The 13,944-nt window shown below is 42.7% G+C and overlaps 1 protein-coding gene across 5 annotated transcripts in view; it reads left to right on the forward strand.

Annotated features, from left to right (window-relative positions):
* TPD52 (tumor protein D52) overlaps positions 1 to 13,706 on the forward strand; it is a 398,200-nt gene extending 384,494 nt beyond the window's left edge. For all 5 annotated transcript variants that reach the window (XM_085605371.1, XM_085605372.1, XM_085605370.1 and 2 more), the window contains one exon: positions 11,654 to 13,706. In XM_085605371.1, coding sequence (XP_085461497.1) covers positions 11,654 to 11,767 — 114 coding nt within the window. In that variant the 3' untranslated portion in view covers positions 11,768 to 13,706. The remainder of the gene's footprint in view (positions 1 to 11,653) is intronic.
* The last annotated feature ends 238 nt before the right edge of the window (positions 13,707 to 13,944 follow it).

Consider the following 13,944-nt stretch of genomic DNA (forward strand, 5'->3'; position numbering starts at 1 on the left):
TCACTATATGTATTGACTCCCTTCATCAATTTAACACTTTTACTAAAATCACCATTTTTAAATAACTGATTTATACCCAAACAAAATTTTAACAGCTCATGGCATAAAAATCTGTCGCTCACTCCTAAATATGGAAATGTTTCTTCATGACCAAGGGATTGTAACACAAGGGCTGTAGGTATTTTACCTGATAAATAGTCTAAGTGATTATTAGCTCATAAAAATCAGTAAGGTTTGGTTTAATTGATTTAATTTTTCAAAGGGAAAGATGTTCATATCTTCATACCTCCTTTTAATTGATAAATATTTTTGATCACTTGTATGCGGCTCAGTTGATTAGGTGCCCAAAATCTATTGCGTAACACATTTCTCTTCTAGCAATAGCAGATTTTATTCATTTCCTCGCTAGTTCCTAATTCATTAAAAAGTTTTAATGCCAGAGCTTCTGCCGTCCCTATTTAAGAGGCTACATTGCGTTCAGAGCGTGTTCTTCTTACCATGATTCCCAAGGGCAGATTAAGCAGTTTCTTTAGGCAGTGAATTTCTATGGATTTCCAAGATAACCTAGAATCAACATTCAATAACTCGGCCCCATATAATGTAATAGAAGGAAACTTATCTTTATAGACTTTAATTAGGAGGCCATAGAATAGCCATCATGTTTTTTACTTTTAATTCGGGCTCCTATTCCTACGTTCGAGTTGATTTCTAAAGAACTGAAGTGATTGTTACATTTTAGTTTTTTTGTGAATTGCATTTGGAAGTAATGATATCTGCTTACTTATCCCAATGTATTCACTGCCTAGATACTAGGACGCTTGTGATTGATGTTTTTCCTGAAGACCATGATTTTTTTTTAATCCATATTAGTCTTTAGATAATTCAATGTACAGAAACTGAAAAGAACCTTCAATTTTCTTTGAAGTCCTTTTGGGTTGTAATCCATAATAACTAAATCGTCCACATAAAGCAGACATGGAATATGGATTCCATCCATCTTTGGTGAAAATGAGTTTCTATCTTTGATGGTACTACGGAGGTCAGCAAAATCTAAACCAAAAATTGTTGGGCCACTGCTTATCCCGGTTTAAGACCATTTTCAATATTAATAGGTTTTGATATTTGCCCTGTCTTATCATTGTCAATTTGTGCCCAGTTAGTGGTATGAAATTGCTGTAAGATAGATAAGAGACCTGGGGAAATTTTTCATGTATTACATTTTGACCAAAAGGTCTGGCAGGCCACCTCATCAGATGCTGCGTGGAAGTTGACAAAACATCAGTAGAGTTTTTTAATTTTGTTCCACCTACTTCTGCTCTATAGCCTTTAGTGCAAAGCAGTGCTCCACCATTATCCCTCCCTAAAACCACCTTAGTCAAGTCAGTCTGTCTTGCATCCACTTCAGACTGGATATCAGTCAAGCTTATAAATTGGTAATTGGAGGGGACATTACATCCACGCTTTTAATTGGATTGTTCGGCACCTCTCCAGAAGTATGGAATTTCAGCTACCCATCTAAAAATTAGTCAGTTGCTCTCTCCACCAATCAGTATTTACTTTTAGTGTAATTGCGGGAAGATTATTTGGGCCTGCTATAAAACTTAATTTCATCAATTAAATTGTTTTTTTCTCAGAGGAAAGAGAAAATAGCCTAACTATGTTGTTATTCTTTGTAAAGATTACGGAAGGAGTCTGCTGATCAGCTGGTCTACACAAGTTACTCAGATCAGTAAGCCAGTCTTCCTCTGGAACCTTGTAGTTTCATGTGTATGGTTTGGTATGGTAATTCATTTACCAAACTACAACATTACTTCTCATCTCTCAGGCTAATCACTTCATTAATGACTTCATAATTTGTTTTGATAATTTATCTTTTTCTCCCTTTTTAGCTTATTATATGCTTTATTTAGACTACTTTGATCTACCATCACTCTGAGATCTTGTTTGTTGAACCTATGTAGTTTTATTTTTAGTGCTTGACCTGATTGAAACCATTTGTAGTTATTATAATGCTTCGTTCTTCTCCTTCCATACCCTCCATTTTGATGTTTTATTTTCAGCTAGTCAAAACCCTTCTCAGTTGTCTTTTTGTAACTGTCTTTTTATAACATTCAAGCCTCTTGGTACTTCTGTAAAATATAACACCTTTATCTTGTGAACTGAAATAAATTGACAGTTTTTGTTTATACAAAGTGTCTATTCTCACTGAAAGTCTGAGGCTAGTACACTAGAACTATGATACTTCCATTGTCTCCATTTCTGATTTAAAATGTATGGGCACCTTTTAAAGGCCTTTGGTCACTCCCATCTATATTGAAAAATAGTCAAAGCAAAACTTATCATGTAATTGATAGGAAGTTGATGTTAACCACTTTTAAATGTCTGAGCGGCGGGCGAGTCCAACTCAGTGCATCCGTTCCGACACCAGCCCATTCCTTGCTAGGAACTTTAATACTTAACTGCTTCCTTTGAGGGAAGAGACTTTTAAAATTCTGCTTTGGGGACTTTACACTCTTTCATAAAAGAAATGGCTAGTTGTAACCATATTCAATTTCATATTGAAGTCACCTGCACAAATCATTAGACCATTTTTTAGCATTCAAGGTCTTCTTCCATAAAAGAAATCAATTCCTCAATATTTGGCATTAAGCTCTTATGTACAAACATTTTTAATGGAATCTGCAATGAGAATGTTGATCTATTGAATGCTAATTTAATCACACATTTCAGCGACCTTTGAAATCTTAGTGGTTATTATTGTTAACAGACCACTGGCTCATCGGCCGCTACCTAGCTGAGTGCAAGGAAGGCTAAAGCAGAGAAACCTTGTATGTCTGGCAAACCCTGAACCCATGTTTCTTTAAGCATTGTGTGTCAGACACCTTTTAGGAGGACACGGGGACGCAAGGGTTACTAGTCCAAAACCTTGGGGGGGTTGAGGACTTTTATCCTGCTTTCTTGTGGCCTTTCCTATGGCTTTGCAAACTAGGCTAAGCACAAATATTTCCACACTAGTTTCTGATGGTAACGTAGGCAAGCAGTCCGACTTTTCAGGGAGGTTAGTATGCAACTCGGGCTCAAGAATAAATACCACTGCCCATCAGTGAAATCAAATCAAAGTCCATCCCAGTACTTCTCTCTATCGGAATAGACAAGTACTTTTATTAAACAAAAACATAGGTCCCTATTCATTAAATTATGCATAAATTCCTGATTCTTGGGTGTGGGGCTTGGTACTCTTATGGCCTTCCTCTGATTGGACTGTCACATGGTTCTAATGGGTCCCTCCCTCTGGTACTAGGTTCCCCACCTGGCTCAGAGTTTATCAGGTAAACTGGTAGGTGCTGCTCCTACCTCTCCCCACCCTCCATGCATCTAGGCTATCACACAGTTCCTCTGGGCCTAAGCCTGATCAGCCTCTCACTGAGTTCAGGTTAGCAGCTCCGGGCTGCACTCCACCCTCTCAATCTTTCACCAGTCTGTGGTTGCAGTGCGCAGCAGTGTTCAGCTTTCCTGCTGCAGCGGGATCTTCACCAGCAGCAACAGGAGCCTTCAGCAATAAACAGCAGTCCAGATCTCACCCGATGACAGGCACAAGCCTCCTGGCAGCATGCAGCAGTACTCTTCGGATGGCAAGGCATCCAGAAACACAGCAAGTCGCTTGCAGGGTCATGGCAGTAGCAGATGCTTCTGATGGTTGCCATCTTCTGGGTGGTGCCTGCAGATTGTGGCTTGCTCGGGCACTCCAGTGAGTACTTCTTGGGTGTGCCGGACACTCGCCCACATATGGCTATTCTTCGGTGCAGCAGGTGCGAGATGCTATCTTTGTGGCACAATCCCTTTAGGCAATGGCCTTCAATCTTCAGGAAAAACACCCAGGGTACCTCTTTGGTTACTTTGTTTTTACGATTGGTCTCGACCCAACGAGACATGTGGCAGTTTCGCCGTCACATAGCACACTTATTGGGCACATGGGACACCAGGAGGAGCCTATCCCAGCTTCAGTCTGGTGCACCATTCCAGGTGCCTTGCAGCTCTGAAGGTCCTATGTCCCGATGATTGGACTGCTAGACCTGGCAGTGCATTCATTCCTCCGGTGCTCTTGCTTGACGAGTCTGTTGGATATACCCTACACCAGGTTCAACTACAGCAGTCCCTTCCACTATCCGCTACTTCTGCAGGGTTGGTGCTTCCTTCCTTTGCTCAGAGGCAGGATATCGTTGCACCCAGGACAGTCAGTAATCCCTTCTTAAGATGGCCCAAGATAGACATTCTTAAGGGATGGCTCAGTTCTGCAGTCCAACCACTGCTGTTTATGTTCACCTCTTCATGCAACTCTCGGATCACCCTTCTGGTTGACTATGAGCACGGTGATGCCAGAGCGTTCCAGGCAGTGAAGATAGTGCAGCTTTGATCTGCCCGCAGCGCCCAACATTGGACTGGAGAGCTCCATCATCCTCTGGATGGGTAAAGCCTCTGGTAAACTCTTGGTATTGCTCTTGGCACTGATCCGAGCACAAGTGTAACATGAACTTTTTTTTAACAGTTTTTATTGACTCTTTTACGTGCACCAGTAAAACATCAAGAATGATCTCTTCTACACCCCATGCAAAGCCACTGAAAAACCTGGATTATCAGAAACCTTGTTTGACTCAAAGAACATCCCAAAGATGATGATATAGGATTGGGTAAGATAGGAAAACCGTTGGAAAATTCCCAGTCCTTGTTTGGGAGCTTTTGCCTCAGTCTTAAAACGGCACAATGTTTGCAATGTCAGGCTAGAAGATCTTGGACTATGAAAAGGGAAAGAGAAGGACATACATGGAAGGCTTTATAAAAATAAAAAATAAAAAGCAGGAAGACAAACCTAATATGAGGGGGGTTGATAACAAGTGACTACAAAGAACTCCGAAGTATCCATCCACGCTTGTGGGTACCAAGAAATGTGGGTGGGGAGAGAGTATGGAGGGATATTCCAGTGACCTTGCTAGTATATTATAGCATGTAAAGGGGTGTACCATGTCCACCTACAGCAGAGGAGAGAGGTTAGGGTCATGACCCTATTCTACTGCCAAGTACAGTTCAAGCCTCTATAGTCAAATCCTCTGTGGGGACAATTGTTGACGATGGAGAGTCCCCTCAGATGTGGTCAGGAGTATCTGTATCATCCTCCCAACCCAGTTTGCCAAAGTTATGATTAACTGTGTTGATGCCCCAACTCTCAAAAATACATTCATTGTGTCACCAGCTGCAATCCACAGTCCGGCCAGGAACAGTTTTGATGCTGCTGCACTTCTGCTCGCTGCTTTCTTGAATAAATCTTGATTCCTCGTGGGTTTGATGAGAGATATTGGGTTGAGTTCAGGAAATGGTAGAATACAGTGGTTCGGATTGCATTTCTGCTCGTGTAATGCTGCAGATTTAAGTATTCTTTCACTTGTATCGTCTCCATCTAACACTGCCAGCATAATCGCTTTTATCAGTCGTAAATTAATCAAACTTCAAAGTTGCGTTTTTCAATTTTGTAGGTGGATGTTCCAAGTATCAAAAAGCTGTAGATGGAAGAAGGCTTTGAGACAATTCAGTAAGTCTACCTCGTTGTAGCTGGTGTGCCCGTCTAGGATCCTCAGGGACCTGGAGCATCTCAGGTTATATAGTTTGCTCCATCCTCCAACAGGTGCAGACAAGGTGGAGGGCTGGAAATGCAAAGATTTTGCCAAGCTGTCCCAGAGGCATGCTAAGAGTTACCCTGCTTTCCCTTTGATAATAGGGTGTTTTTTCAGCCCCAAATGGTCTCTTCGCAGCCCGTTGTCCTCTGTTCAGCTGGATGGTCCTTTGCATCTAGTTTGAATGAATTTTACAAACTGAGCAACTGTGTGATAGCGCTTGGCACAGCGGAAAAAGGTATTTTGGCTAACTAAAGCAGAGTGTGAAATTTTACACCACGCGCTAAATTAGTCTAATAATCTCTTTTACCCAAGACTGAATTGTGGCCCATATCAGTTTTAGGTCCTCCGACAGATCGGAGAGTTGACAGGGATTTAGCAAAAGATCTAGATGAGGACCAAGTATAAAGGGAATATTATTCAAACCACACTATATATATATATATATATATATATATATATATATATATATATATATATATATATATATATATTTATTTCATTATCTACAATAATCAATAATGACACTCAGTTTTTCTATTTACTTTATCTATTTGTGCCATGTAAAGTATATGGGAGTGGTCAAACAAAGATACAATATCGAATCTGAATCATCACACAAGAGAACACAAAGAACAGTAATTCATAATGACATCTAATTTAAGGAGCAGATAGAGTAAGAGACAAAAGTGCATTATAGTAAGATAAAATGCAAATGTAGAATTTCATATGGACCTAGGAACACTACAGCTCAGCGTGCTAATAGTTGAATAGCTAACCCTCCGGCCGAAATGGAAAGCTAGGGCAATCCTCACAAGGTATGAGGTGCAAGGTTAAAGGTGTCCGCTGACAACCTGCATCAGCAAAAGGATCTCAGTCAAACAGCTCACACGAACGCCTCATCTCTCTCCTCTCCAAGCCCTAAAAAAAATGGATTCTATCCCTAATAGTTATACCCTAAAATTTGAGTCCAGCCTCACTCTTGTTTCAAAATCAGCAAACGTCTCACTCTAATTGGCCAAGAAGCATAGGGTGTCAAGTCACACCACTTCCATCATTCTTCTCTCTCAAAGTTCATTGTTTTGTTTCATACCGTCATCATCGTCCTTCAGCAGGGGAAATCAAACTCTTCTTCCTCGACAGGTGCACTTCCAAACATTTCTAGCACAGTTATCCACAAAACTAATAATTTTCTTCAGACATCAGGAAGCTTTCGCAGATACCCGAAACACGATAGCAGCCGTTTGACAAGAAATAACACAATGTTAAACTCTAATGAATAGAACACAATATTCTGCATTTCTACATTTTAAGGAAAAATTAACCCTAGAGTCGGCTTGAAGACTTTCTTAGCAAAGCGTGCAGTTTTCTCTAGTAGAAATAAACTAGATCATTTATTCATTTCAATCTTCATTAATCAATTAATAAGCGCAATTCATTTTAATCTATTATTCTATGTAAATAATATTGTTCAGTTAACGTTAAATCAAATATGTATTTTCTTTTCACGTTTGCTCGTGGAAAATCTCATTGTGCACTTTTTATTAACTTTCCATACAGGAATCATTTATGGCCTACTTAAACAGTTTGTCATATTCCCACATCTAAATTGTCTAGTAACTTTATCGCTTAATTTCAAAACTTTTTAATGATTTTCACACAATGGCAAGTTTAATCTGAGCAGGTTTTATTTACTGAAAACCCTGCTCCATCAGTTCTTCTTTAGCCATGCATGACAGCTTTCCAAATGAAGTGTTCCGCAGGTCCTGTGGCCTTCAGTGGTTGAGATGCATGTTCTTTTGCACTCTCCTTTACCTTTTTTTCCATTGTTACCATGTATGTCGTTGCCACTCATTACCTATCTCCCAAAGTGTCTCCACTTTAATTCTCGCTGTTCTCTTTGTACTCCTGGGGTTGACCTCTTCACTTTTCTGGTCTGACGAATCTGTTCACTAAAAACATCAGTGGTACATGAATCGCATAATGCACAAAAGAAGGATATAGGAGGGAGGGTTAACGAGGCACAAGTTACTTTGAGTCTTCTTTGTTTACCCTAGTCTGACTGCTCACCAGCTGAACCACCCTCCCACTGCCGCTGATTCAGCACACGACCTCTGGTTTGCTGTGTCTGTCTGCACTGTTATCCTTTTTGGCCCTCTTTCCCTACTGTCTGAGACCCTGAGCACTGATGCATTCAAGGTGGCTGTTGTCATCTTAACTCAAGTTGGGTGTTGGGGAGAGAATGTTTTGTTTCAAAATCTCAGGCTTCAGCCCTCAGAGTAAGACCTCAGAGGAACAGCAGTGGCATGACTGCTTCTCTGTGCTTCCACCAGTTGACAGAACCTGGAGGTGGAGGGGCAGAACCAAGGCAGCCACCGTTCAATTAAAGAAAACCAGCTCTGCGATGGTCATGTCCTTTGTTTGTTTTTTGGAGAGGATGGAGGTCTTGTTCCATTAAGCCCGCACTATGATCACAAACAAAAAGAGGAATTGGAGAAATAAAATAAAGAAAAAACAGCAGGAAACTTGTTGATGCATAACGTGCAAAAGTGATTACACTTCCCTCACTTTGCCCATCATAGTGACTTGGGAGTGGTCAACATCAATCAATCAGGAGTTTGTAAAGTGTGCTACTGACCCGTGAGGGTCTCAAGGCTCTCGGGGGTGGGGGAGAGCAGCTCCGGATCAGTCGAAGAGTCGGGTCTTGAGGTCCTTCTTGAATGTGTGAAGGGTCGAGGAGCGTCTAATGTTCACAGGGAGCTTGTTTCAGGTCTTGGCTGTGATTTAGGAGAAAGCTCTCCCGCCGGTTCTGTTTCTGCGGATGCAGGGGACCTCTGCCAGGGCGAGGTGAGCGGAGGTTCCTCTTGGGTACGTGGAGGATACTCTCTAGTTGAGGTATTTGGGTCTGACGTTGCTGAGGGATTTGTAGGTGTGGGTGAGGAGTTTGAATGTGACCCTCTTCTTGACGGGGAGCCAGTGGAGGCGCCGGCGTTGATCTGGCGGTTCATGGAGAGGGAGGAGTCAAGGATGATGCAGAGGTTCCGAGCGTGGTCTGTAGGGGTGGGTGGATTCCCGAGGGCGAAGGGCCACCAGGTGTTGTCCCACGCGGAGTTGCAGGGTCCGAGGATGAGGACCTCGGTCTTCTCTGAGTTGAGCTTCAGGCAGCTTTCTTTCATCCAGGCTGCCACTTTCTTCATTCCTTCCTGGAAGCAGCGTCTGGTGTCTTTGGGATTCTTCATGAGTGAGAGGATGAGCTGGGTGTCGTTGACATAGGATACGATGCTGAGCCCATGCTGTCTGACGATGGCAGGGAGGGGGGCCATGTAGATGTTGAAGAGGCTGGGGTTGATTGATGATCCCTGGGGAACTACGCAGTTGATTTCCGTGGGTTTGGAGAGGAAGGGAGGGAGTCGAATCCTCTGGGTTGTGCTGGAGAGGAAGGATTGGATCTAGTCGAGGGCAGCTCCTTGTATCCCCGTGTCGTGGAGTCTGGCTGCGAGTGTGCGATGTGAGACGGTATCGAAGGCTTCGCAGAGGTCTAGCAGGATGAGGGCCGCAGTGTGTCCCTGGTCTAGTAGCATGCAGATGTCGTCAGTGGCGGCGAGGAGGGCGGACTCTGTGCTGTGGTTTCTGCGGAATCCAGATTGGGAGGTTTCTAGGATGGCATTCTCTTGAATGAAGGCAGTCAGCTGAGCGTTCATGAGGCTCTCGGTCACTTTGGCCGCGAAGGGGAGCAGAGAGATGGGCTGGTAGTTTTTCAGGTCAGTTGGATCGGCCGTTGGTTTCTTGAGGAGGGGTTTCGCCTCCGCCCGTTTCCAGTCTTCTGGGCAGATGCCGGATCTGAGAGAGGCGTTGATCGTCCGTCCTAGGTCAGGTGCGATGGCAGCTGTGGCCCTGTGGAAGATGTGTGGTGGGCAGGGGGCCGTTGAGGCTCCTGAGTGAGTTTTCCTCATGGTCGCGGTGATGAGTTCGACGGTCGCGGGATCCCAGGACGTGACGATTGGCTTATCAGCGGCGGCGGGTGGTGGGTTGGTGTCCTGTGCTGGTTTAGCTGAAGTTGTCATAGAGGACCTTGATCTTCAGATTGAAGTAGGAGCTGAGCTTGTCGCAGAAAACCTGGGAAGGTGTGACGTCCGTGGCTTCGCAGGTGGGTTTTGCGAACTGCTGTATGACGTTGAACAGTTCCTTGACATTGGTCGCGTTGGTCTGGACTTCGCTTTGGTCTGGTCTGGACATCGAGCCTACCTGGCCTGCTGAGAACGGAGGAAAGGTTCAGACTATCACCCGTCCTTGCGCAAGAGCTGAGCTGCTACATAGTGTGCAGAAAGAGGACTGGAAGAAAATGTTTGATTCCTTCTCTGACTTCCTACTCCTTGATCTTCATACAGACCAGGTGCTGTCTGTAGCCTTCTACAAAGAAAAACAGCCTTGCGTTACCTTGTGATATTGGCCGAAGTGTGATCATGAGTCCCCTTTCCCACTCATGCATCCTGCCTCCTCTCCAGCACACCTGTGCTGTGATGTAGCAATGTGTGGTTTATAGAGCCTTTGGAAAGCTGCGTTGGGGGGGGGGGGGGTTAGGTCTTAAAAAAATTACCAGGACAGCTCACAACTGCACCAATACCTGTTAAGAATTCACATCCTCCCTTCTGCCTCACCCAGGTGTCAAGCATCTGCCCTTTTCTAATAAGGACACTTACCCTAATGTCCTGTTCATTCTGAATGAGGCACTGGATACAGATCCAGTATACACTTTTTTAAGGTAGAAAGATTCCCATCTCCCCAGCCTTGGCCAAGGTGGGAGCGTGGGAAGGAGGTACAAACAAACTATGACCAATGGGAAAGGCAGATAGGGGACTGATAAACACAATGACCTCTATTTATAAGGAAGGAAAATGTGACAGCCCCCCCTGCCCGCTTTGCAAAGAAACAGCACAGCTCCCTGTGGAACCTCACTCACATGTGCTTTCAGTGGGTGTTGTGACATAAGAGATGAGAGAGAATAGGAATAATGTAAACAAGATATTGCAGTCTCATCGGTACCTACATCTTTTCTTCTAATGAGGAGTATGTCATAGTTGGTGGATCTTTCCAACAGGGCAGTGGTGCTTTGCTGACAACGTCTCCAATATGAATGATAGGTTTTCTCAGAATCTTGAGTGCTGATTTCAGCATCTTCCAGGCTGACATATGTCTGACCTGAAGTGTTTAGATTAGAAGGTTATTTATTTCTAAATGAGACTGTGATTGTAATTAGTGCGCCTTCTACCATTTTCATGGGAAGGGACTGCTTGAAATTGGCTGATGGGTTCCCGTATTAATGCAGCCCTGGCAAAGCTTGTTCAAAACTGATATTAACAGGTCAAGTTTTAGTTCAGAAGGATCACCTTGATCCAGTGAGGAGGTAGTGGTTGCCCTGAAATGCCAGAAACAGCTTCTGTTTTCTTCTAAAAGCAGCGTGTGGACCTCTTGTTGAAACTTAATGTTTATGTTACGCAGAGATCTTGTCAAATATTTTGAATGCGCCTGGTGTGCTGTGAAAGGAAAACTCTTATCATTGTGGGGAAATTTGCATTGTTGCTGCTTTTGACCATCAGTTTTTATGCAGTAATAGACCATATGAGCTCAATGTGTCCAGGTTGATAAGAACTTGTCCGGTCAAGGCGCCAGTTGCATTGCCTTTGGGACCTCAGGGTGATTGTAATTAGTCCAGGTGGATTTCGTTCTTTTCATGGTGAAAATGGAGTAGTCATGTAATTGAACGTGAATATGTGCCTGCTGAAGATGTTTGTGTGTATAGTATGCGTGCAATGAGTACTTATCACAGTTTTTATTTTATTTTATTGCTATGCTTTTCTTAAGCTATTTATTTGGTGTTGCTTCTCTATAATCCGCCCTTGGTGAACCCACCCAGTAATCATTCGTACCAAGTAACCCTTTTCCTGCATGATATTTGATTTCTGATGTTATTTTTTGTTGTCTTGTAGACTAAAGTTGGGGGGACCAAACCTGCTGGTGGAGATTTCGGGGAGGTGTTGAACTCTGCTGCCAACGCCAGTGCCAAGGAGCCTCTCACAGAGTACAGCGAGGAGAACCAGTGAAGCGCCTGCCGCCCCGGTCTACCCAGTGCTACAAAGAACTGCAGAAATACCGCCGCCATCCTTACCTTAGTATTCCGCGTAAAATATTTTATCTTGGTTAAGATAGTCTGCTGGTTAAATGGAATTCCATTTCAAAGGTGTATTAATTTGTTGCCGAATATATTTGTGGAAAGTTATTTTCTATATGTTTCGGATAGTTTTCCAGGTTAGACTCTCTTTTCGCTACGCTGAACGTCTTACACAAGCTTGTGGAAAGGAAAATCAAAAGAAAAATGAAAGGACCCATGTATTCATGTACTTTGTAGCATGTGTAAATTGATTATTTTCCACTTTCTTCTTTGCTGTAAAACTTTCATCATTTTATTTTGTCTGCTGTGCTTTTATTGCCCTGCTGAGTTATCTATACCAATTGCAACTACAGTATTCCTGAAACCAAGAGAGCTGTTACATCATTATCATATATGTGCCTGATAATACTTCACGGTTGTACCTTCCAGAAATGAGCTAAAAACAGGGAGGAAATACACTGAAGGGAATACATATTCCTAAAAGCTTTTTAGAAGCAGCCTGCTCCCAGTCTTACAGAATCTGTATCTGGGCATCTTTGATGGACTGAAATGTAAACCTTCCCTCCCACAGATGGAGTGCCTCCACAATTTTACAAGAATCTGGGTATCGTTGTGCGAGTTGTATGTGTTCATTTAATTTTTTCTCATGTGCAGACTACTTCAGTGTTGTGTGTTGGAAGACTACTGATTTTTCTTTCTCAATTGGGGTTCTAAAGTGATATCAAATTATGTTACTACTGTTTCGATGAAGAGGATGCTCTATTTCTACTGTGTTGGGGTGGTGCTAGTAAGAGCGTGTGGTGGATTTGAGTTGTGCTGGAACACGGGTAGGGCAAGGTCTGTACACCCTAAAATCAGATAGGCCCATCCTCCCTTGCTCCCCATGCCCCGGCTGTGCACCCTTGGCAGGCATTCTCCCACTGAGCCGAGGAGTCATGCTTGGATGTCCAGAGAAGAAATTCCAGCCATATTGGGAGGTGACCCACCACTCTGTAATCCTTACTAGACACTGTCCTGTGGTGTTGCAGTAGCCACAAAGGGCTGGTTTCATGTATGCTGTTTTTGTTTTGCATTGGTCGTTGGAACCCGGAGAAGACCGGATAACCAGAGAAATAGCAAACTGAATGTTTAAAATGCGAGAATTGGCAGCATTGAAGTTACAAATAACACATTTGTGCAAAAAATGGCTCCAATACAAATTTATCAGAAACAGAATTCAGCTTTTTTGTGAGTTATCTAATTGGACACTATTGCAGCACAATTGGAACCCAACATAAAACTGTAAAAAAAAAAAAGAATCGATTTTGATTTTTCCGCTCATTTTGTAACTGTGGCTTTGTTTGTTTGGGGATGCACCAAGTTCAAACATGGGTACACGTTTGCTGTGAGACTGAACATATGCAGGTGGTTTGCAGAACTCGCAGTCTGCCTGAATAGAGAATACTATGTGTTTGCGGGAACGTGATTTACACAACCTTCATGAGTCGTTTTTCTGACTAAGAGCACAAACAGATCTTTTTATGCACGGAAATGCAAAGTTCACCTTTTGAGCACTTATCAGAGACTTCAGATTTATTTTGTTTTTTATTGTGGTAACGTGACTTCTTTTTCTGACACTTTGCGTTTCTTATGCCAAATTTGTCCTTTCTTCAGTTGGAAACCTACTGTTTAATTAAAAGGCATGTACGCATATAGTTTGCCAAGAAAACACATATTAGTTTGTATATGACAAAAGCCAAATACAATTTTTTGCCACATGTTGGTTGTTACAATTTTAGATGGGATTTAAATATAAAGAGCTTTGTTAGAACGTCTGATTTACTACACATATATGTATGTCAAAAGCTTCATAAAGTACTTTATTACTATTGCACGGGTTTCCTGTGGTTAATCAACATTTGCACCTTTTCATTTTTGTGTCTGCAAGATAATTCAAACAGGCCAGCTGTTTGAATGATCTGTTTCAGATCTCCAATTTAGTATTATAGCCTTATCGCCCACTGGAGAGGGCTATTCCAAATGTTAAAGGCTATGAACCACTGGTATAGTCGGAGGCAGAAGGGCTATAAGGCTGTTTGAGCATTCCATCTCCTGAAGGTAAAATGTTCA

Source organism: Triturus cristatus, chromosome 5_1, assembly GCF_964204655.1.
Source record: "Triturus cristatus chromosome 5_1, aTriCri1.1, whole genome shotgun sequence".
Classification (NCBI taxonomy): domain Eukaryota; kingdom Metazoa; phylum Chordata; class Amphibia; order Caudata; family Salamandridae; genus Triturus; species Triturus cristatus.